This window comes from Anguilla anguilla, chromosome 5, assembly GCF_013347855.1.
Source record: "Anguilla anguilla isolate fAngAng1 chromosome 5, fAngAng1.pri, whole genome shotgun sequence".
Lineage (NCBI taxonomy): Eukaryota > Metazoa > Chordata > Actinopteri > Anguilliformes > Anguillidae > Anguilla > Anguilla anguilla.
The window spans coordinates 60,942,397-60,968,026 of record NC_049205.1 but is presented as its reverse complement, the minus strand read 5'-3'; the positions used below and the strand labels follow the sequence as shown (position 1 = coordinate 60,968,026).

General features: G+C 38.1%; 3 protein-coding genes across 5 annotated transcripts in view; 2 read left to right on the top strand and 1 right to left on the bottom strand.

The window, feature by feature from the left end:
• LOC118226803 (GTPase IMAP family member 4-like) overlaps positions 1–25,630 on the top strand; it is a 115,506-nt gene that overhangs the window by 47,957 nt on the left and 41,919 nt on the right.
• LOC118226786 (GTPase IMAP family member 4-like) overlaps positions 1–25,630 on the bottom strand; it is a 65,876-nt gene that overhangs the window by 3,923 nt on the left and 36,323 nt on the right. The window contains exon 4 of the mRNA XM_035416680.1: positions 21,295–21,790. Coding sequence (XP_035272571.1) covers positions 21,295–21,790 — 496 coding nt within the window. The remainder of the gene's footprint in view (positions 1–21,294; positions 21,791–25,630) is intronic.
• The window catches only part of LOC118226804 (GTPase IMAP family member 7-like), a 43,197-nt gene continuing 20,508 nt past the window's right edge, over positions 2,942–25,630 (top strand). The window contains exons 1-3 of one of the 4 annotated variants that reach the window (XM_035416722.1): positions 2,942–3,118; positions 3,219–3,258; positions 8,221–9,252. In XM_035416722.1, the coding sequence (XP_035272613.1) occupies positions 8,244–8,906 (663 nt within the window). In that variant the 5' untranslated portion in view covers positions 2,942–3,118; positions 3,219–3,258; positions 8,221–8,243 and the 3' untranslated portion in view covers positions 8,907–9,252. Of the gene's footprint in view, positions 3,259–6,244; positions 6,284–8,220; positions 9,253–25,630 lie in introns of those variants that run through there. The other 3 variants (XM_035416718.1, XM_035416720.1, XM_035416719.1) reach the window with 3 other exon arrangements.

The window sequence follows — 25,630 nt, the reverse complement described above, 5'->3', positions numbered from 1 at the left end:
GGTGACTTCAATTACCCCACTATTAACTGGGCACTGATGACAGGACAAGGGAAAAGTAAGGAAGAATTTTTAAATGTTATAAATGACTTTTTTTGGCATAGCATGTCAGTCAGCCTACAAGAGGGAAATCAGATCTGGTGCCATGTAAAATTTTTTGCATACTGGTAATCAAGTCACTTGGGACTAGCAATCATTCTGCTGTTAGTTTGGATATATTTTGGCAAATTAGCAAGGCTTCCTGTTCAGCCCTGACAGAAGACTTATGGTACAGAAACATTCCTTGTTCTTCTTGCATGCACTACATGTTTGGGATATCCCCACAGGTTTACAATAATATGCAAGTCTGGGGACTGTGAAGGCCAGATGGGTCAGTCCTGTGTTAGTCCTGTCACGTGTTTCTTCCACCCATGAACTCCAGCAAATTTCGCTTATTTACTTTTTTTTTTTTTGTGAACCTGGATTTTCCACCTCTGGTGAAGACCATTACAGAACTTTAATCTTTTGTTCTTTTAAGTAATTCATTGTTGATTTTGAGGTACGCTTTGGATCATTGTTTGAAATGTCTATACTCTTCCCCCCCTTCAATTACTTCACATTATCATCTAGGATTAGTTGATATTTACTTGTATTTATTCTTATTTCCTCCTGCACAATCTTTTCTGTGCCACTGGATGCCATACAAACCCCTAAGAATAACAGGTCCACCCCCAAGCGGTTGGCAAGGTATTCTTTTCTTCAAATGCTTCCCCTGTTTTTCTTCAAATGTATCTTAGGTGGTTGTGGGCAAAGAGTTCCGCTTTTTTCCAGTCCTAATTACTTTGTGCTGAAATGTTTGTAGCTTATCCAAGTCTTGTGTCGCATACAGTGATCTAAACTGGGTTTTATTTGATCTGCTTTTGGTCTTAAGGTCTCTTGTGCACGGGGATTATTCCCAGTATTGGAATAAAAACACTTTCCATATTTCAGGTATAACAGTTTTAACATTTAAATCAATTTTATATAACTTCAAAATAAGGTTAAATATAATTAACATACCTTTATTTTGATAGTGCATGCTTGCTTTTGTCAGTTTATAATAATGTTCAGATTAAAACTGCACACTGTTAGTCAAGTCACACAAATCTATCGCCTCTTGCTTTAGAAGATCCCATATCACTGCAGATACATTTTACAATTTTTCAGGGTGTGGCCGAGTTTTTTGAGTGCTTTAAAGACTTTAGGCTTTTATTCACTGTTGTGGACTCTCTTTTAGACACGAGGAACTGAACTTTTTATCAAAGCAAAATTGAGGGAGAAATCAGGTGAGAGGCTAAAAAAATTGATATTTGGTAGGACAAATAGACAATAGCCAGGCGTGCGTGGATTTACTTTCTTATGGCCCGAATTCAATGAGTATTTGTCCTTAACTTTGATCTACAAATAAATTTGAACTTTATAATTTTTATTCACAAAAACTGTTCGGAGTTTTACTATTAGTTATTTCTGAACTCACCGACTCGCGCTCGTTAATACAAAAACCCTTCGAGAATATATTTATTTATTTATTTATTTAAGGGAAAATGCTGATTGAAACCGATCTAGGATTATATTTAGCATACGTGTGGCTAGTAAAGCCTTGATAAAGTTCAGCATTGGGTGAGCCGAGTGTTTTCAGTCAGCAGTAGAACACATACAGTGATTCTGCTGAAAATCAAAATATTATAAAAGCCAAATGAAGGGAGAGGAATCTTCGCAGGACGGACAAATTAATTAACGACAATTCGATAATAAGAAAATACAGTAGCCCGGACTGGCAGGCTGACGGTATTAATACATTTCGCAATGTAGGCTCCTAGTAGTATCGACAACTAAGTTACATCACATGACATTTATTTGTCAGAAGCTTTTACCCAAAGCGACCTACAATAAGTGCATACCGGAGGTCATTGGAAAAACTATAAAACACAGGTCCGATAAGGTAAAGTACTAATATCTCATCAAAAACACGTTTTCAACGTACAAAAATGCCAAGTTCCTCACACGTACAAGACATACACCGTCTATAACTCATTCATTCAGACTGTCAAAATCCAGGCCAGCCATTAAAAGTATTGATATCACGCCAAGTTACGGTACTACAAACAATATAGGCTATCTTGCCTCACCGAAATTAAATAAGATGTATTCCAAAGCAATGCTACCCAATATTTCCTCAATTCTTTCAAGACTGAAAACACACCAACCTTTAGTTACCGAGGTAAAGTTGGTTTCATATTGGACATTCACATTCGGCATTTTGTGCCTTAGTTAGGGACCGAGGTAAAAGTACAATCATAATCAGGAACCTGTGTGTTTCTTGAATTTTAATAAATTGGCAATCTATTACTTGTGAAAACCGAAGGTTGTGGAAGAAGGCCAGGCATTAATAGAATAATCTGCAATTGGTTTGAGGTGTTTTTGTCAAATATTGGCAAAGTCTCCCTCTTGCACCTACTATGGAACTTCATTGTATGATTATACATTTACTACTTCTGTGTAAATAAATTATGTAGTTTTTACCTTAAAAAAATTCTGCTGCTTTGGTTGTGAGCATTTGCTGCATAATTAAATGTAAAGCAGTTTTTAAAATTTGGGTTAAAGTCCTGCTCAGCCAAGCTCAGATTGCTCGGTCTTTGGCCCGGTTTCCAACTTAACAAGCAGAGCTTAATGAATTCAGCAATAACTAAAAGCGCCAAACTATTTGTGTGAAGAAAATTGGTAAAACATTTAGTTGTATTGTAAGTCAAGGTTAAGGACAAATTTTATAAATTCATGAGAAATTAAATGCATGCCTGGCTATTGACTTTTAGTCCTACCAAATATCATTTTATTTATTTTCCTTACCCGATTTCCGTGAAGATTCTTTTCCCTCCATTTTGCTGCGAGAACAAGTTAGTTCCTCCTACTTGAAAGATGAGTAACTTACTGAGCATGGCACAAGTGAAGAGCAAGTCTCATGCTGCATGCTTCACAATCAGAGTCCATCCTGAATTCCTTTCTATAGAAAAAAGGAAAACAATCCTTGTTTATGATGGCACAGATGCAATAACAAGTCTAAACTTCATCCAAACATCACGTCTGGACACTAAAATTCCGACAGGTATCTCTGCAATGATATTGAGTCTTTGGTAGGCTAAAGCAAAAGTGGTATAAGTATGGAGAACTGAGTAACGGTGTTCAGTTTCATTTTCGTTGTTCAGTTCCTGTAGAAGACAGACGCATACAAAAAAAGAGGTAAAGGTACGTAAATCATATTTAACATTCTTTTTAAGTTATTTTTTAAAATGTCTTAGATTTTAAAACTATTGTAACTGAAATACAGATTAAGAAAAGATAGGACATGACTAAAGTGTAACATTTAACAGAAGGAAAAATGAAAAGCTAAAGCTAGGTGGCAAGCCTGTTCTGGTCAACAGGAACATTAAAATATAAAGTCTTCCTCTATTTCACAAATATCCTTTTGTAAACATACTGAAAGAACTGGGAAGTCACTCCTATGCTGTTTGCTGCAGACATACAAATGAGGACCTTATTACGATCGCATTTTACAGAAGAAAAACGTGATTTAAAAGTGTGAAAGCGCAAATATGGCTGTTTCAGTGGTCTGGTTGTATTATGTTCTGGCTACAAACTTGACTAGAGTTCAAGATCAACCCCCGTGTTCTCTTATCAATCAAATGCTACATAATGCGTTGAACTATGTGAACATTTGTGCCTTTAAACAGCAGTATACTTAAACATTGCAATCTACTACTGCTTCAAGGCACAAATGTGTGCATAGTCCAATGCATTTGCATTTGATTGATACAATATACAGTGAAACGATATAGTTTAAACTGTCTTAATTTTACTGTGAAATGATGAATTCCCTTTCTTTTTAGACAGTACAAAACAAAACTGAGGAACTGGAATGGCCACTAGCAATAGTCCAGTAATAAGGATAGTAGCACCAGACGTGCATTCAAGACGGTGAGCGTTAGCTAACGTTCGTGAACATATTCAAACTTTTTTTTTTGTTCGCCACGAACGTTAGCTAAGGTTACCGAACAGTCTGAAAAGGCAGTGCACCACGAACAAAAATTACTGCTGACAGGAAATGCACCGCGAGAACAAATTGTTCCGTTTAATCATGAAATGTGAGCGTAAAGTAAAGTTAAAATCATCATATCGCGGGATGACGTCCACAGCATATCGCTTAATTCTGCTGACCTGTTTATTAGTTGCGCTACACGACAATACATGCATGCACTCGTATAATATCTGTCATGTCAGGACCACTATCAGTGAAGTAGTCTGATATCGCGGAAGCAAATGACCCTCCGCTTAGAGCTTAGAGAAGCATCAATTTTTTATCAAACATGCGTTGGTGCCGAACTAAATGAAATGTTCCTTTAAAAGAGTTCAACATGAACTGTTCGCCGCAAACTTAGTTCGGCACGAACGTTCGTCATCTTCAACGCACGTCAGTGAGCTGTATAGTTAGAAGATAGAGATTCATGTAGCCTACATAGTAGTAGTAGTATGTTCAAGGATCATGCATCAAGTTTTGTTAAAATTTTCATTAAAAAAACTTTATAATAAACTCCATAACTTCTGATAGATTTAAGCAAAAGAGATTATAAAACATACAAGTTAAAAGGGTGGTAACCAACAGAAACCGGTTTTATCAGGAACTGGTTTCATATCCTGTATTTTAATCATGTTTACCAGCCAAAACTGTTTAAAGCAAACTGTGTAGCTGACTAAAAGAAAATTTTTAGCGTTTTCTTTAACTTCAGTAGAAAACAAAAGCAAGCGTACACAGCTGAAGTCAAATAATGTAAAGTATACTTAACATTATTTTGAAGTAAAAAGAAAAAAAATGTTTCAAATGCATAAACTATTGAAACTAAAATATAGTGAGAGCACATGGGACACAACAGAAGTGAAATATATAGCTTTTATGTAAATATATTTTATTTTAAACTGAAGATTCAAACTTTAAAAAATGTTTCATTTTACTCATACTATTACTTTTGTTATTATTACTGTCTGTCGTTCACGGCAGACTGAAAACACACCAACCTTTCGTTACCGAGGTGAAGTTGGTTTCATATTGGACATTCACATTCGGCATTTTGTGCCTTAGTTAGGGACCGAGATAAAAGTACAATCATAATCAGGAACCTTTGTGTTTCTTGAATTTTAATAAATTGGCAATCTATTACTTGTGAAAACCGAAGGTTGTGGAAGAAGGCCAGGAATTAATAGAATAATCTGCAATTGGTTTGAGGTGTTTTTGTTCAACATTGGCAAAGTTATTGATCAAAGCAGAATTAAATGTATTTTTAATTGATTTCTTAAATTCTAATACATTTGAAATCAATTACTTGTGAAAACCAAAGGTTGTGGAAAAGGGCCAGGCATTAATAGAATAATCTGCAATTGGTGTGAGGTGTTTTTGTCAAATACTGGCAAAATCTCCCTCTTGCACCTACTATGGAACTTCATTGTATGATTATATATTTACTACTTCTGTGTAAATAAATTATGTAGTTTTTACCTAAAAAAAAATTATGTTGCTTTGGTTGTGAGCATTTGCTGCATAACTAAATGTAAAGCAGTTTTTAAAATTTGGGTTAAAGTCCTGCTCAGCCAAGCTCAGATTGCTCGGTCTTTGGCCCGGTTTCCAACTTAACAAGCAGAGCTTAATGAATTCAGCAATAACTAAAAGCGCCAAACCATTTGTGTGAAGAAAATTGGTAAAACATTTAGTGGTATTGTAAGTCAAGGTTAAGGACAAATGTTATAAATTCATGAGAAATTAAATGCATGCCTGGCTATTGACTTTTAGTCCTACCAAATATCATTTTATTTATTTTCCTTACTCGATTTCTGTGAAGATTCTTTTCCCTCCATTTTGCTGTGAGAACAAGTTAGTTCCTCCTACTTGAAAGATGAGAAACTTACTGAGCATGGCACAAGTGAAGAAGAGCAAGTCTCATGCTGCATGCTTCACAATCAGAGTCCATCCTGAATTCCTCTCTATAGAAAAAAGGAAAACAATCCTTGTTTATGATGGCACAGATGCAATAACAAGTCTAAACTTCACCCGAACATCACGTCTGGACACTAAAATTCCGACAGGTATCTCTGCAATGATATTGAGTCTTTGGTAGGCTAAAGCAAAAGTGGTATAAGTATGGAGAACTGAGTAACGGTGTTCAGTTTCATTTTTGTTGTTCAGTTCCTGTAGAAGACAGACGCATATAAAACAGAGGTAAAGGTACGTAAATCATATTTAACATTCTTTTAAAGTTATTTTTAAAAATGTCTTAGATTTTAAAACTATTGTAACTGAAATACAGATTAAGAAAAGATAGGACATGACTAAAGTGTAACATTTAACAGAAGGAAAGATGAAAAGCTAAAGCTAGGTGGTAAGCCTGTTCTGGTCAACAGGAACATTAAAATATAAAGTCTTCCTCTATTTCACAAATATCCTTTCGGAAACACATACTGAAAGAACTGGGAAGTCACTCCTATGCTGTTTGCTGCAGACATACAAATGAGGAACTTATTACGATCGCATTTTACAGAAGAAAAACGTGATTTAAAAGTGTGAAAGCGCAAATATGGCTGCTTCAGTGATCTGGCGTTATTAGGTTCTGGCTACAAACTTGACTAGAGCTCGTCAGGATGGTTTTATAATCAGGCATGGGCAGACTTGATCCTCATTTCTAGCATAATACAGACCTCTAGTAAATATACAAATTACAGATACAAATCAAATCAGTGTGGAAAATACTAGCTTTTGATTCTCATTGCTCCTCATCCATCCTGCAATAATGATATAAACCTTCTTTTTAGGGGTTATTCTAATTACTCGATCGTATTCAGTCGTTGAGAATAGTCCCCATGCTCAAGTGTCCTTAAGACTGAAAGTAGATCAAACAAAAGTTTATATCAGAACGAGAGCATATGGACAAGATCAAAGTGATTATTAATCAATTAAACTAAGGATACAAATTATCAAAAAGGTTTTATTTTGCTCAGTTTTTTTTTTCTTTGTTTGGCCAAAGGCAGGTTTCAGACTGTATTGGCAGTAACTTTTATTGGTAGTTGCAATATTCAGGAAAATTTCTGACATATGTAACAGAAGTAGTTGTCGATTCTACAGTATATTGCGAAACGAATTGCCTTCCAGTTCTGGCTATTGTCTTTTCTTGCTATCAGAATATTAGTAACTGCTGCATTCTGCCAAGATTCTTCTCCCTTCATTTGGATTTTAGAAGTTTTCACGAAGTCTCTTTGTTCTCATGACTCAGGAGGAAATATCCTTTGTTTTAAGGAGGCAAATATCTGTACTAAGCAGCAAATTAATATCCAATGTCTTCCACCGCCGACTGAAAACTCACCTGGTTGGGCACCCCTTGTCAAATTGCACGTTCAAAGGAATCTTTATATAACTGAAAAGAAGTTAACACTCAGGCTATTAGATGTTGGATATGACCATTTGAAATTCAATGAGAGTAATATTTATGTGTGCTATTTCAATGTGCCACAAATCTAGATCCTGGGAATGAAAAGCCATCTTTCGGTGATGTGGGTGTTTGACAGCATTTTTCTTTAAATAAATACCCCTTGTTAAATCTCTGTTTGTCTTCCACTGCTGACTGAAAACAGTCAGCTCACCTAACGCCAAACTGTTTATCATGGCTTTACTAGCCCCACCCATACTAAATGTGAAACTAGATTGGTTTCAATCAACATTTTCCTTAACTTTAACTCGAAAAAAATTCTGGAAAGGTTTTCTTCTTAATGAGCACAGGTTGGTTAATTCAGCAATGACTAAAAGTAAAGCAACCGACTGTTCTTGTGAATAAAAATGTTAAAACACACATTTAAGGATATCACACAGTTAGCGATATAGGAAACTAAAAACTTGCCTGCCTGTTGTCTTTTAGTACTACCAAAGATCATCAATTAAGAGACTAGACAGTCAGACCCAAATCACAGTCCAATATGCTTAATAAAGGGGTAATGCTAGTGGCAGTGGGAGTGGCTATGAACGTGGCTATGAGAGTGGGTGTGGTGGTGGGAGTGGCTATGATAGTGAACGTGGATGTGGGAGTGGATGGTGTGACAATGGAAGTGGCTATAAGAGCAGGTGTGGCAGTGATGACAAAAATTAAAATAATGACACAAACTCTTTCTTTTTAGGAGTTATCTGTACAGCAGTAGCCATGTCGTCCCTGAGGCTCGTGCTTGTGGGAAAGACGGGAGCTGGGAAAAGCTCGGCTGGAAACACCATCCTCGGAGAAAAAAGATTTAAAGCATGTCTTAGTTTCAAAGCCGTAACTACTAAATGTCAGAAAGAAGAGGGAGAAGTGGATGGTAGGACAGTCATGGTGGTCGACACGCCTGGCATAGCTGACTCAAAGGTTTCTGGGGAGGATGCAAAAGACAGGGTAGCAGAATGTTTCCCAATGAGCGCCCCAGGACCACATGCATTCTTGCTGGTGATAAAATTGGGCAGGTTCACACCAGAGGAGAAACAAGCAGCAGGGGTGATTGAAGAAGTGTTTGGTGAGGCTGCTTTAAAGCATACTATGGTCCTCTTTACCAATGGAGATCAACTGGAAGACCCTGATGATCTACAAACCTTATTAAAGGAAAGTGAAGAGATGAGCTATCTTCTTGATAAACTAAATTGGAGGTATCATATTTTTAATAATAAAGTGGATGATCGTACTCAAGTAATTGAACTCCTGAATAAGATTGATCAAATGGTGGGTGAGCGAGGACACTACACCAGAGAGCTGTTCCAGGTGGCAGAAGAGAAGAGAAAAGAGAAACAGGAGGAGGAGCGCTTGAGGAGAGAAGAGGATGAACTCAGAAAAGGTTGAGTATTTTGTAAATAACAGTTCACAAAGTGCAGGGTTGGTAAAATACAAAAATTAATTAAATGTATACTTATTACAGGTCACAAAACACATTTATACTGTCACATGCAGATTTGCAGATTCCCAGAACATTTGTTTTGTCAGAAGATCAAAAACCTATACAAAAATATACTTTGCTGATACTGTTCACTCTTAAACTCATGTTTGGATTTTACGTATATAACCCTGTTAAGATAATTTGCAAATAAAGAAACGTATAAAAATCCTATACTAGCTATTTAAAACCAAGGGCATAATTCGCCAATACGTGTGGGTGGAAAAAGAAGGTATGGAATTTTTTTACATTTGAATAACTCATTTTATTTTTTAAAAATACAATAAGAATAGAAATGACAACAGCATTTAGAATTCTGTTAGAATTCTGTGAGTTATTCATTAACCCATTTTAACATTTATCTTGTAAAAAATGAAGTGAAGTTTTTCAAGAAGTCCAAGAAAATAGATTAATGCAGTTTAATTACTACACAACAAAATAATATTGTTAATTTTAATGCACTTACAAATTTTTACAAAACACAAACTGATCCCAGCCAGATGCAGATATTCATATAACTAGCAAGTGCTTTCAGCCTGAACAGAGAGTGCCATGACACACTGGACTCCATGTAAGATGTTAGACATTGATTTTTTTGTTTGGTTTCCTTTTGGGTTCGAGTTTGCTTTTCCCCAAGTCATCTATCAGTTTTTTCCTTCTCTACTAAACTAACAAAGCTATTTTTGTCATAAATAATGCGAGGGGCTCTCCAACATTAATATTTTACAAGTCGCATAGTGGCTTCCCAGTCTTGGCGTTTTCTATTCATCCATCCAATATCTATCCCCGCTTATTCCTGGTCAGGGTCGCAGGGTGCTGGAGCCTATTCCAGCATGCATTGGGCAAGGGGCAGGAATACACCTTGGACAGGTCACCAATCTATTCTTGGTGTTTTCTACCATTGTTATTGAGCCTGTATAATAAGCAATGTGATAGAAGGGGAATGTGAGAGAAGAGTGCACACATCTAAATCTGAGGGAAGAGGGTACACTAAGATAATATTCCTTTTTTACAGAGTGGTATGAGAAACCAGAACTGAGGATATTACTGATGGGGAAGACTACGGCAAGTAACAGAATTGCAAGCAAAATGATCCTGAAAGAGAGATTCCAGTATACAGATACAGAAGTATGTGAAAAAATAAATGGAGAAGTGTTTGGGAGGAGAGTAAGTGTGGTTGAAACTCCAGGAATCACTGATACGCGCAGAAAGGCAGAGAAGGACATGATAAAGGACATCCTGTCGTGCATCTGCCTTACTTCACCAGGACCTCATGCCTTTGTCATTGTAGAAAGGTCTCGAGAGGAAAGTGCTGAGAGGGAGGGCATATTGAAGCTGATCAAAGATGTGTTTGGTGAACAGGCCTTGAAGTATGTAATGTTACTGGCCATTGAAAATAGCAGGAATCCTGTGCTTGATAACAGCTTTGATTATGGTTATTCCACTGAGCGTTCCCGTCTTCTAGAACATCGCACCAGTGAAGCTCCACATGAGCATGGACGTCTACCGACGCACACATTTCAGTACCCGACTAGCCACAGGCAAGTCACATCACTGCTACAGGAGATAGACAAAATGGTGGAGAGAAATGGTGGAAGCTTCTTTGTAAGTAAAATGTATTTAGCGGCTGAAGAATCCATCAGTAAAGCACAAAATAAATTTCAGGAGAAGAGAAAGTCAGAGATAAACAAAGAGAAACCTGATGTCAAGTGGGCGGGGGAAAACGGATTTGAGAATAGTACGGAATGGAAAACTGTTTTGATAAAACTCAGAAGTCAGGCAGAAAGGAACAATGACTTTCTTGATTTTTTTATAATTTTAGCAGGTGTCACTGTTGGTGGAATAGTAGGAGCTACAATAGGAGCTGCAGTGGCAGGCCCAATAGGAGCAGGGATTGGGGCAGAATTAGGAGCAGGTGTAGCAGGTGTTGTGGGAGCAGTAGTAGGGGGAGTGGCAGCAGGAGTACACCAACAAAGAATTAAAGAAGCCTGCAAAATTCAGTGAGGAAACGGTAATGATTGGTTTAGCCTGAGGCCACTATTCAATCAAGTTATGTCTTTAGGTTTGATTTAAAGGGTTATTTTAAGTCATTATTGCAACATGTAATCCACAGAGCATTTAACAATTAAGAATTAGTTAAACATTTTACTGCATTTAATACATTTCTGAAAATTAAACTACAGTCTTCTATATTGCATTTCTTATATTCTGTAGTGTGTGATTATGGGTTGCGGTGGTTGGTGTAGGATTGTCTCATTAATGTGTTGTTGAGTGTCATATAATAGCAAATTTGACCTGCAATTAAAGAGGAATCAGTGTAGCTTGTAAAGACAGGTAACATTAGTTACGGTTTCTAGACAAAAAACAGATAACGTCTGAGAAACTGTACAATGATTGTGTAGCAGAGGAGTTATCCAACATTGCAGCCTTTGTGCCTGCAGCTACCTGGCTAGATAACCTAACACACTGCTATCTTTCACCTTCTAGAAAAAAGATTTACAGAACATATATGATGTTACATTTACTTGTGCTTACTCATTAGCCAGCTGTCTATAACCTAGCTAGCAAGCTAAAAACAGCATTTTTCTGGCTTGGTAGCTATTTACTATGAGCTTGTTACTGCTTCGCACTGCGCAGCAAGCTACCGTACTGAGCTACAGTACTGTACAGAGCAACTGTACTGTCATTGCTAGCAAGTGAGATGGCTGCCTAGCTACATATAAATTAATAGCTGATGGGGTTGTTATGATGTAAAATGCCTCTGGGGTATCTGCATGAGATCCTGTATCGTACTAATACCCCTCAAACTTGCTGAAGAGAAGATAATATTGCTGACTTCAAACATGTAATTCATGGCTCTGTTACTGAAATATGCTCAATTTTTAACCTCTGTAGTACTTGTAATTGCTGTTACATTGCTGTCTCTTTCTCCATTTGATGTCTGTAACTCGTTTGTCTACTGTCTTGTGTAACATTGTGTTTTATGTCAGGTCCCCGTTGCAAAAGAGATTTCGATCTCAATGGGGTTTTTTCCTGGTTAACTAAAAGTTAAATAAAAAAATTAAAGTTTGAAAAAATCTACAGTACAGTCATGTGAAAGTGAAGTTGGGTTTTAGTAAGTTTGGGATTGCTGAACTAGCCAAATTGTTTCTAAAATATACTATTTATTTACAATGTTCGGTAACATGCTTATCCTATTCTTTGTACTCTAACCTGAGATTTATGATTGTTTAATGCATCAAAAAATGTCATCTATGCATATGCTGGGATGACAAATTAAATTGCAATACTTTAAACATTCAACTTGTGCTTGTTCTTTTTGTTAATTTGCAGATTATTTTATAGACAGTCTGTCTGTATCGTATAATACGCTATGTCCAGTTCAAGCGAAGAGTGCTGCTCTAAGTTAACCTTTATTTTATTAACCTTATTATATAGTACACGTGTCTGTATTGCACAGAGATGCGTCAGGGGAAGACAGTACCTACTATCTGCACGCACAAATTTTGCAGGAATTGTCCTCCTCCGATGGACTGTGGAGTGAAAACGAAAGAAGAAGCACTGGTCTGATACTGGCCTGATTTCACAAGACTCGGTAGACCACAGTAATTCTGCTGTCTCCAAAACATGATGTGAAATGCTTTAAGGGGAATTTACAGGATCTTGCTGTACAAATGCACGCAAAATTGTGATAAAATGTGGGTTAAAGCAGTCTTAAAAAAAAGGCCTCGATCATGTGAGTATAGGAATGTGTTCTCAAAACTTGAAGGTTACTTGTAACAATGAATCCTTTGAAGAGTAGGTTTTTTGGACTATTTTAATTTTTTTTAAAAATTTTAGTCAATGTTCTAGAACTCTATTGCTTTCGACTGCCAGCAGTGATTGTTACATCAGCATTAGAATGTTCAGTTAAGAACATTCTAACCACACATTTGTAATCCTACTCCTAAAGGGTTAATATTGCTTTGGTTGTGACAGTAGTTGCATTGAACATCCTTACCAGAATGTCACAGCAAACACCATTCCCGATCATATTTTATTCTGAGAAAACCTACTGTGTCCTACTCAGGCACGGCAGAATCGGCAAAAGATATTAAACATAAAAAAATCTAAAGAATGATGCAATGGCAGGTGGAAATAGCAGTGGACCTCATTTGTTGCCACGCCAACTAAGCCAGCTTTACCATTGGCTAAAATGGAGGACAAAACCCATGGAAATCCTCTGTTTGACTGGAGGCCACGTAACGGCAGGCCAGCATAGCAGTTTTATTTCAGAAAACTACATACATAGCCGCTCTCTGCGGTCATCTAAATGACGCCATAGGTAACTTTGAAAACATCTGATGACTCATTTAAAATTGATGAAAAAAAGAAAATATCATGAATATGATAATGAAAATGCAAAATAATGTTTTTTTAAAAAATGTTTTCCCTGAAAAAATATGCATATAAAATACACCTTTTAATAGTCATAGGTAAAAAAAATTTTTTTGGCTCATCCAAAATTAAATAAACGAAAATTTTATATAGTATTTATTTATTCTTTTTTTTTTTCAGCAAAGCTGTACATTGGGTTTACATTAGAATGATACTGTTGATACTGGGCTAGCCAGGGGAGGATGGGCTCCCTCTATATCCAGGATTCCACCCGAGATTTCTTCTCACATGGGGTAGTTTTTTTATCACTACTGTTTGTGTTTTTAATTCATAAACTTTGTCAATCATGTAATCTAGTTAATTAAGAAGAAGAAGAAGAAGAAGAAGAAGAAGAAGAACAGCAGACATGACATTGCTCGTTAGTTACAAATAACACATATGGTTATAGGCATTTTGCGTGAATGCTTACGTGAGGAGGTGAGGTTTATTTTATTTTTTTTGACTTTCAAATGACTTTTATTTGACTTTTATTTGTGGTCTTGTACCTTATGATCGCGGATGTGGAGAGGGAGGGAGCGAGCACCAGAGTTTGACAGAGACCAGACGCCAGGCGTGAGATTTGCGGGGGTGTTCGTTTATTAATTTCAAAGACTTGCAGAAGAAGTGTGGTGCAGAAGAGGAGTGTGTTGGGGGGGGGGGGGGGGGGGGTGGGGTTCAGGGGAAGGTTAGTAAGGGAGGCCAGAGCTAAACCACAGAGTGCACTGCAGGCTAGCAGGGAACTTGTCGTACTTCATTTGACGTGAAAATGCGGAACTGGAAATAAAATAAACTGAAGTGGACCTGAACAAAAAAAACACCACCAACATGTTTAATAGGCGAACTGATGCGCAAGAAATATTTGCAGGTTTGTTTATTGCTAAACTGGTGAAACCAGAGAATTATCTGCAGTTTCTGCAGGCGAGTCTATAGACTGTAATTCAGCTCCACATTTAGCCCCTGCTGAGAAATCATTAAAAATCACTTTTCCTACCTGAATCTCATTGATTCTCATCCTTTCATTGATTCTAATTGAACTGTAACCAGTGACTTGAAAGAATTGAGGAAATATTGCGTAGCACTGCTTTGGAATACATCGTATTTAATTTGGGTGAGGCAAGATAGCCTATATTGTTTGTAGTACCGTAACTTGGAGTCATTTTGATATCAATACTTTTAATGGCAGGCCTGGATTTTGGCAGTCTGAATGAATGAGTTATAGACGGTGCATGTCTTGTATGTGTGAGTAACTTGGCATTTTTGTACGTTGAAAACGTGTTTTTTTATGAGACATCATTTCTTTTTGCAAAGCATTTTATTATGAGAGAGAGAAATGCGAAGTGACCCTGTAAGAAACGGTTGTGGATTATGACTATCCTTGTGTGAATTTGTACAGTCTGATGACGTGTACCGTTTAGCAGTTTCGGTTTGCTATATATGTAAAACACTGGCTGTGACAAACGGTGCAGTGGCGTAAGTGTAAACGCATCAGAAACGCAGGTGAAATATGGCCAGTGTATGTACTCACGGATTTGAAGGCCATCCAACGAGCCTTGATTGACAAAAGAATCAGCAAGCCCGTAGAATTAGAGCTCCCTAGGTCGCAACTTGTGTACCCTTCTGGCCTGCTCCGTTGTCTGTTATGTACTTTTAGTGTTTGTAAGGTTTATAAGGCATTTTGATAGGCTTATCTGCAGGTAGGAATCTTCTTCGCTGTTTTGTTAAGCTAGAACCGGAAAACTTGATAGTGGAGAATCGGAGCAGACGCATATGTCCCAGCAGGCTTTACATATGAGAAAATAACAACAGTGTGAGAGGAATTAGGAGAAATTATGAAATTGCGTAGTTGAAACAATATGTTTTTAGCAGAATGGGCATGTAGGTGAAGGCTGACATGATCACAGACTATCGTGTGAAGTAAATGAAGTGACCATGAGCGAGCTTAGTTTCCTTATCGAATGGTATATATAACAGTCTATATAAAGCACTAGTTGTTAAAGTGGAGGGTCAAGTAACATGTGAAATCTATTGCACTGGTGTGCTTTTGTCATGTTCAGTACTAGTAGTTATAATTATGAGTGAGTCATGATTTTAAATGTGATGTTTTAATGGGGAGTTGCAGAACGTACATACGTAGTAACTGTTTGTATGTGGCTAGATAGAAAACAAAGCGAGGTAACATGAATGTAGAAACATGGCATTTGCTGATAAGAAGGTTTTGTACGGTAGCCAAGTGAAGAAATATAGTTAGTAGAAATGGCACAGTGGTGAACTGGTGTAACTTTTTAATAAAAGGAATACATTTGCCGTCATGAAATGCATATGGGTGGCCGTGAGTGAGTTTTGGTAAAGCAAATATAAGCGTAAGAAAACGTTAGTGTAAAAGAGGAAATGATCTGCCTAGGCGGCAGGAAAAATAAGAATGAGAAGAAGAAGAAGAAGAAGAAGAAGAAGAAGAAGAATAAGAAGGAGAAAACGCAAAATCCCCTTAGTTTGGGGCTTTATTGTGTGGACATGTGAAGTTGTTTATGAAATCTGTCTGTTGAAATGGGGTCAGAATGTACAGAATTTGATGTTTTTAAGGGCTGAGTGTCTGTGGCTGTTGTGGTTATTTCTGTGGGGAACCCTGAAAAGTGCCAAACTCTCGGTGCTGTATAGGTATGGGGCATGCCCCCGCCAAGGCGTAACTTAGCGGGATGGCATACCTGCCACCCAAATAAATATTAAAGTGTGGGTGTGAATTATCTTTGTTGTAATTGTAATCTTTACTGTACTTTAGAACTGAAAAAGCACCACCAGGTGGAGGACGTGGCCGTCTTCTCTCTGCCCAGCAGGAGAGGGCACTAGTAGACATGGCAGTTCAAAGAAATGACATACAGATCAAGGAAATCCAAAAAAACATTCTGGCAGATAACGGAATCTTCCAAAACATCCACTCATTCAGCCTAACAACAATTGGGCGAATTTTGAAAAAGAACCAAATCACAATGAAACAAATTTACTTGGTGCCTTTCCAAAGGAATGAAGATAGAGTGAAGGCTTTGAGGGTGGAATATGTTCAGGTATGTGTATAGCAAGTTTATTGATATTTGGAAAGTGCTACAATATGGTGCATAGAAATAACCTTGTTTTGCATATTGTACATACAGTAAAGCATTGGTCTATTTTTATCTCGGTAATGCTCATGTGTTTTATATTTCAGATATGATGGACATTGATGCTGGAGCAGAGCAGCGTGAGATCATCTACGTGGATGAAGCGGGATTTAATCTCTGCAAGCACCGGCATCGGGGCTGGAATGTAATTGGGCAGAGGGCCACTGTTGATGTTCCGGGACAGCGTGGAGCCAACATGTCAATGTGTGCTGCCATTTCCCGCAATGGAATTGAGGCTTGTGACCCTCTGCTGGGGGTCACGTCTCGTACAGCCAAATGCTCAGATGGTGTTCATCATTGTCTGGGACAATGTAAACTTCCATCGTGCATTCGCTGTGCGAGACTGGTTACAGCCCATCCAGAGTTCCGATCAAAATTTCTTCCACCTTACTCCCCCTTTCTGAACCCCATCGAGGAGTTTTGGTGGCCTGGAGGTGGAAGGTATACGATAGGCGTCCATATGAGCAGGCAACGCTCCTTCAGGCCATGGATGAGGCATGCGATGACATTACAGCCCAGCAGTGTCAGGGGTGGATAAGGCACTCTAAAATTCTGTGGCCAAATGCAGCGGAGAGGCAAATATATTACATTTTGAGCAGTATAGCATTCTGTGTTAAGAGTTTTGCACATTGAAACTCTGTTGTGCAAAATGAGTCAAAGCAATCGCAAAAAACTGTAATTTAACTGTAAACTGTAATAAAACTGTAAACAACCGTCAGTTGTCACTTGCCATCAGCTCTTGTCTAAATAGTTTTGTTGCTCTGGAGAAGAGAATTTGCTACATGGCCAAATGTAAAGAAGTTTTTAAGATTCATGGGCAAAGCCATGCACAACCAGTTTTCCATGGCCAGGTCTTTTGTCTTGTTTCAATCAACATTTTTCCTTACTAAATGTATGCCTGGCTTGTTAGGATTATTATTATTAGGTGTCCAAGCAGCGAAGCTGGTGGAACCCTATTGCATCTGTTAGGATTATTAGGGGTCCAAGCAGCGAAGCTGGAGTGATTGAAACTCCTGGACTCTCTGATATTATAAGGAAGTCACAAACCTATTCCTTCTGGTCCCTGTCTTTATCTTTGCACCACAACGCCTCTGCCATTTGGGTCCACTTTCGTCAAGTCCTCCAGCAGCTACGAGAGATGAACTCTGGCTTAACTGTTCTCTACACTTTTTCTTTTCTTTTCTTCTTCAAGATTCAAGATTCAAGATTATTTATTGCCATTGTAACAAGTACAATGGAATGCTTACTCCCCATTCGTTCCTGCAGTATAAATTCTAAACATAGATTCTCAACAATAAATAAAAAGTAAGTACACAATAAGTACAGTAGAAAGTAACTAAGTAAGAATTATCAATACTATGGCACATTATGGCGGGTGGTGCAAGTGGTAAAGTGACCAAGTGCAGTACAGTAATGATAGTAGCTTAATAAATACAATAAGGTAGTAATGGAAAAAATGTAATATTGATGCAACAATATAATGATAGTAATAGCAGCACTCCTAATGCAACAATCTGGCAGATGACGCAAGAATGTTATAAAGTGACCAGTGCAGTACAGTGAGAGTGATTGCCTGCTGTATAGAGTACCCAGTGCAATTGTAAGTCCAATAATTGAGCGACAACTGACGATTTCCACCGGTGTCCCGTCTAGGCTGATGGGGGAGTGGGTGCCTCGGTGGCTCCTGAAGTCCACGATGAGCTCCTTAGTCTTGCTGACATTCAGTGCAAGGCTGTTGTCATTGCACCATCGCGTCAGCTGGACTACCTCGAACTTGATAATCTGGTTGTTGCTGTGTATGGCTGTACATTCACGCGTGAACGGAGAGTACAGCCGAGGACTGAGGCAGAAGCCTTGAGGCACTCCGGTGTTGAGGACCAGAGTGGATGAGGTGTTGTTACCAATCCTCACCACTTAAGGCCTGCCCGTCAGGAAGTCCATAATCCAGTTACAGATGGGGGTGCCCTAGTCTGGACGAACGCACGTACTTTCTGGGGCAAAAGGGAGGAGCCTCTGCCACTGGGAGCCAGTGGCAGCTTCCCTATTGGTTAACCGAACTGTCTGTCTCAGTGTGCCGGTTCTCCCCCCCCCCCCCCCAACGGCTATCGTCAGCTATCACTTGTCATCAGCCCTTTGTTTGCACTGGTGAAGAGCATTTGCTATATGGCCAAATGTAAAGAAGTTTTTAAAAATCATGAGCAAAGCCCTCCTCAACCGGTTTTCCACTACTGTGTCCTGTGCCTGATTTAAATCAACATTTTTCCTAAGAAAATGGATGCCTGAGTATTGTCTTTTGTAAAAACCAATGTCATTACTTTATCTTCTCATCTGATATCTGTAAATATTTGATATCTCCGTGTTTGATTTGATAATATTTACTGTTACCTGAAAGACAGAGGCCATGGGAAAGGAGAAGGAAGTACTATCATGCCGATTTTTAGATAAAATGTAATATGAGACAAAGGAACACTGAGTAAACACGCAACACGTTTTTAAATTATTATTTCATTTATTTAATAAAAAAGTTATCAAACACCCATATCTACCATGTAAAACACCAATTGCCCATTTAGTTACTCAATCAACCAATTAACCAAATTTAATAATTACATTCAGCTGAATTAACACAGCCAGGCTTGACTGCAGCCAGCCCTGTTGAATCTAAATCTCACTCATATTGAACCTTACAGTATCATCAATGAGAAGTACTGTAGTTACCACAAAGTTTCTACAAGCAAACCATGCCATGGTCAAACAAAGGAAAATCCAGAAGAGACAAAAGAACAAAGCTGTTGAAATATGTCACTCTGAAAAGGGTTACTAAGCCATTTCTAAGGCTCTGTGACTCCAAGGAACCAGGGTGAGAGCCATTATCTCCAAATGGAGAACACTTGGAATAGTGGTGAACCTTCCCAGGAGTAGCCTGCCTGCCAAAATGTTTCCAAGGGTGCAGCAACAACTTATCCAGGAAATCACAAAAGATCCCAGAAGAACATCTGCAGAACTGCAGGCTTCTCTAGCCTCATGCTAAGGTCAGTGTTCATGACTCCACAATAAGAAAGAGACTGGGCAAAAATGTAATTCATGGAAGCTTAGCAAGGCAGAAACCACTGCTAACTAAGAGAAACATCAATACTTATTTCACAATTGCAAGAAAGCACCTGGATGATCCCCAGGCCTATCGAGATAAGGTTCCACAGACCGATGAGTCAAAACTTTTTTAGAGATGACACAGTGTGACAGAGCCATCTGTTACCATTTGGCTATAGTCCAACAGTGGCAATGCACAGTTCTCTTTTCCTCTTAGTTTTCCCCTTCATTTCCTCTAGCTCCTCCTACCTAAACTTTTTTCCCTTTCCGTAATACCTTTATATATTCTCGTATATCCTTAGCAGCAGACTAATCGGGAGTGGTTGGTATTACTATGGAGACTATTAATTGTAGACCATTGTCTCCCAACATGAATGTATGATAAAATAACACACAGGTGAAGTTTATACTGAAAAACAAACATGCAACCCCTGATGTGTGTATTACAGGCATACATTTACTGAACAGGAAAAAATTGACAGCACCAAGAAATGGGGAAAATAAGCCTAGACCAGGGAATTGGACACTGTTCCGACTGCATGCCTTTGATAACCAGCATTACAATGAATCCTGCCCCCAACACTAAAGGAAGAGTCTTAAACCATCTCTTCTTTCTTGATTCCACCTTGTCTTCCCATGGTTTCATCCATTCTGTAAAATAAGGATTTTATATTAGTGTACATCCTGCAAACTTGGATTTGCTTTCCAAAAAAGTCCACTTCTAACACATCCACATCTCTTTTTAGTATTGAAAAAAGAGGGGAAGAACCCCCAGAACAGATAGATTACTTGCAATTGTCCAAAGGGAAACAGAACAAAAAAAAGTTTATGTCAGACATCCAACAGGAAGTCCAGTATGTCATAGCACTTATTGTTTAGGCTGAAAGCACTCGCAGATTTTCATGGCGCTAAAAAGAATTAGTTTGGGATCAGGTTGTGTTTAGAAAATCTTATGAGCACAGCACAAATTATTTTTTGCAGTGTACTGGTTAAAATGCATAAATCTTTATGTTATAATTATAATGTATGTTGTTAGGCTAATTACTTCCTGTTTTGTCATGTTAAAATTGGTTTCTGAAAAACTCACAACATTCTTCCAATGTATATGGTCAAATGTTTTTTTCATACCTTATACCAGACTTATTTCCAAATTATGCTCTTGCTTTTAAATTTCTGGTATAACAAGGGGGCACTGCTATTTCTTTATCTGCAATTCCATGGCGGGTATTACAGTGTTATATGTGTAAAATACAAACATAAGATTGAAAAAGAGTATAAGAGTGAACAATATTAGCAAAGTATATTTAATGTACTGCATATGTTTTGGTTTTCTGATAAAAAATATTCTGTGTTTTGTGACCTGTAAATAGTATACATTGAATGCACGCTCACATTATATGTCAAGTATATACCAGCCCTGCACTTTGTGAACTGTTCTTTACAAAATACTCAACCTTTTCTGAGTTCTTCCTCTTCTCTCCTCAAGCGCTCCTCCTCCTGTTTCTGTTTTCTCTTCTCTTCTGCCTTCTGGAACAGCTCTCTGGTGTAGTGTCCTCGCTCACCCACCATTTTATCAATCTTATTCAGGAGTTCAGTTACTTGAGTACGATCATTCTTTTTATTATTAAACACATGATACCTCCAATTTACTTTATCAAGAAGACATGTGAGCTCCTCACAGCCTGATAATAAGGTCTCTATATCACCAGGGTTCTCCAGTTGATCTCCATGGGTAAAGAGGAGCATTGTATGCTCAAAAGCAGCCTCGCCAAACGCTTCTTGAATCACCTCTGCTGCTTGTTTCTCCTCTGGTGTGAAACTGCACATGTTTAGCACCAGCAGGAATGCATGTGGTCCTGGGTCACACATGGAGAAACTTTCGGCCACCCTGCTTTCTGCATCCACCTTAGAAACCTTTAAGTCAGTCACACCTGGTGTGTCGACCACTGTGACTGCCCTACCATCCACATCTCCCTCTATTCTCTGACAATCAGGTGTTACAGCTGTGAAACTTAAACCTGCTTTAAATTCTTCTTTGCCGAGGATGGTGTTTCCTGCTGAGCTTTTCCCAGACCCTGTCTTTCCCACAAGCACGAGCCTCAGGGAGGACATGGCTCCTGCCACACTGGTAACCCCTAAAAAGAAAGAGTTTGCATTATTTTGCAACTGTAGCTGAATTAGCTGAACCCCCTAATTAGAAGGGGTGCCCACATACTTTTAGCCATGTAGTGTATTTTTTTTGTGTGTGTTTTTCCACAGGAACTACTTGTTGTTCACACAGCCACCACCAGGTGGAAAATGTGAGCACTCAAATCCATAGCTGACTGTTAGCACTTGGGCCATGGGACTCACAGGACTAGCGACCTAGAACAACAGCAAATGATCGATTCTCTGATTTTAATGGGAAAGGGCCAGAAAATACATTATACTGACAGGCTGTAAATAGGGATATGCTATTCTTGTCACCCATAGCATTTTTGTGTGGATTTGAGTCAAATTTACATTTATAAATGGTTATTCATAGAACTCTGTGTTCAGATTGTGAAACAAATAACAATAGTCAGATAGGTCTGAGCATAGTCTATAATATCATCCATGTTAGTTTCACTTAGGATATTTGCCGGCCATAAGTGTACAGTAAAATTGTTTTTAATTCTGAATTTATTATTTGCCCATGACTCATGTCTTGCTTGTCAAATCTTGCTACAAACTATTTCTCTACATGGGGGACTTGGTTGTTAAAAAATATAACTAATTTAATGCAGAACAGACTGTCTCGTGAAAGCAAACAAAAACATAATGGCTTTGTTTTTTCCAAATGTGAATGATATCTCCAAATCACAGAGCAAAGCGTTCCTCTAGAGATGACAAGTCACCCCGAAATGCAACGCAGCATGACGTCAAATCTGTAGACATCAGTGCAGAATAATGGAAGAGCTATTGAGGAAAAATAACACTCTGCTGCTCCCTACAGTTAGACCGCCACAAGTAGTTCCCTCTGGCCAGAAGAACCCCTGCAGTGCGTCAAATGAAACCCTAAACCACTGTAGATGCAGTATGACCATAATTACAGACATACTATGCAGGATTTTTTTGCCTTGCTGTGGCCCTGTTTAAAATCAAAGAAGTCTCCTCCTCTGTCTTCAACCCCACCCACTCACCCTCGAGTTCCTGACTGAGTCACAAACACGCAAATTCATAAGAAACTACCAGTTAAATTTTCCCATCAATTACTTGGACCAGAGGTTTCATTGTTCGGTTGTGACCGTGAACCAGACATGTACAATTAATTTGAAAACCTGACATTTTGGTCAAAAAAGAGCTACTTACAGGTCCAACAGAAAACAAGCCAACTCTGCATCGCTTTCATCCTGAACTTCAGCTGACGCCACCAAAGAAAAGTAATTCCAAGCTTAGCTCTAGTTCTTGAACGAGCCCTGTCAGCTCGTCTTTTTGTTTCACTGTATCTGAGCTATTACAGTGGCTAGCTAGCAGGAAACACTCGACTGTTCTGCGGTCGTACCCACCCCTCCCCGCCACGTCCCAAAATGTCTTGAACATATTTTAGAATGACAAATACAGAAAAAAACAGTGCACAAATTTCCATTGCATCACAGATATGGCTTAGCGTGGTTAGTTTATATTATTTTCAAGGTAAAAAGACCAGCATTTTCAACATCCACACCCTCTGCCACATCAATTCTCATAGTCATCTCCCATTTCCAGGCCTACTCCCAACTTACCAGCATCCCCCCTTATTAAGCATTATTTTACTGCAATTAGGGTCTCTGATGGTCTAATCACTTAAGTTATGATATTTGATAGTACTTAAAGCCAGGCATGCATTTAGTTTCCTTAACTTACAAATAAATGTTTTACAATTTTTTTCCCACAAAAACCATTTGGTGTTTTACTTTTAGATTGTTGGTGAGCTCACCAACCTGTGCTTAAAAAGAACAGACATCTAGCACTTTCTGAGGTAAGCCAATCTAGTTTTAGATTTAGTATGGATTAGTAAAGTCATGATAAACAGTTCAGCATTAGGTGAGCTGTGTTTTCATTCTGTGGTGGAAGACAGTGATTTTGGTGCTCAATTCAGCTATTTGCCACCTTAAAAACCAAATATTTTCTCCGCTATGTGTCTTGGGACTAGAGGAGTAGAGACACTGTCAAACTGAAAAGAATATAAAAGCCAAATGAAGGTTGAAGAACTTTCCGGAATGCAGAAATTAATGCTGCTGTTGATAAAGAGAAATGTCAGTTGTCAGGACTGGCAGTATTAACAATATATTTTGAAATGTATTGTAGCATTGAAAACAACTTCTGTTCCATATGTCAACAATTTTCCCAAATATTTCAACAATTCGAAGTTACTGCCTGAAAAGTCTGAAACCTGCCTTTGGTCAATCAAATAAAAATAAAAAACTAAGCAAAATAAAACTTTCTTTTTCAGAATTTGTATCCTTTGTTTTATTTGTTTAATACTCACAGTGATCTTGTCCTCTGTGCTCTCACTGTGATCTAAATTGGGTTTTATTTGATCTACTTTTGGTCATAAAGTTTCTTGTGCACAGGGACTATTCCAAACAGCTGAATAATAAAACCATATTTTCATATTTCAAGTGTCATAGTTTTGACATCTAAAAAATGTATATAACTTTAAAATAAGGTTAAATATAATGTACATACCTTTATTTTGCATGCTTGCTTCCAACTTCTACTGAAGTACAAAATAGTGTCCACATTGAAACAGCACACTGTTAATCAGCATACAAATTTATAGCCCTTTACTGTAACTTTTTATGATCCCATATCATTGCAGAAATACATGTTGTAAACTAATTGAAATCAGTTTAGTCTTACATTTAGCATAAGTGTGCCTAGTAAAACCATGTCCAATTCAGATTTGTGCCTCTTTAATTTATTTATTTATTCACCTTTATTTAACCAGGAAGTCTCATTGAGATTGAAATCTCTTTTTCACTATGTTTCCGATTGCTACTGTTGTTAAAACACAGGACATTTTCCCACAACAAGTCATGGGACTAGAGGACCAGAGACTTTGTAAAACTAAAAAGATTATAAAAGCCAAATGATGGGAGAAGAATATTTGCAGAATGCAGAAATTATTTAATGGTGATTTGATTGCAAGAAAGGAGAGTAGCCAGGACTGCCAGGTTGACTGTATTAACAGACTTAGCAATACACTGTATTATCGACTACTACTTCTGTTACACAATAATAATAATAATAATAATAATTCAATCTTGTCCTGTGTTCTCACTGTGATCTAAACTGGGTTTTATTTGTTCTACTTTTGGTCTTAAGGTCTCTTATGTCCTGATGCACAGGAACTTCAAACAGCTGAATAATAATACTATATTTTGGTTAGAATAGTTTTAACTTTTAAAATACATTTACGTGACATCAAATACAATTTAGTTTCCTTCACTTTTTTTCTGCAGTAGTTTGACAAAGAAAGTGTTCAGATTGAAACAATGTACAATGTTAATCAGTAATCCTTATTTATTACCCTCTTGCTGTAACCTTTGTAATATCCAATATAATTATAGAGATACCTGTTCTAACTTCTGGGTGCGGCTGAGACTTTGCCCATCACTGCAGTTGATTCTATGTGATGATATTTGTAACCATAAGAGATGCAAGGTTATTAGGGGTCCAAGCAGCGAAGCTGGAGGAACCCTATTGTTTTTGTTAGGATTATTAGGGGTCCAAGCAGCGAAGCTGGTGGAACCCTATTGTATCTGTTAGGATTATTATTAGGGGTTCAAGCAGCAAAGCTGGTGGAACCCTATTGTATCTGTTCGGATTATTAGGCGTCCAAGCAGCGAAGCTGGTGGAACCCTATTCTATTTGTTAGGATTATTATTATTATTTGGGGTCCAAGCAGCGAAGCTGGTGAAACCCTATTGTATCTGTTTGGATTATTATTAGGGGTCCAAGCAGCGAAGCTG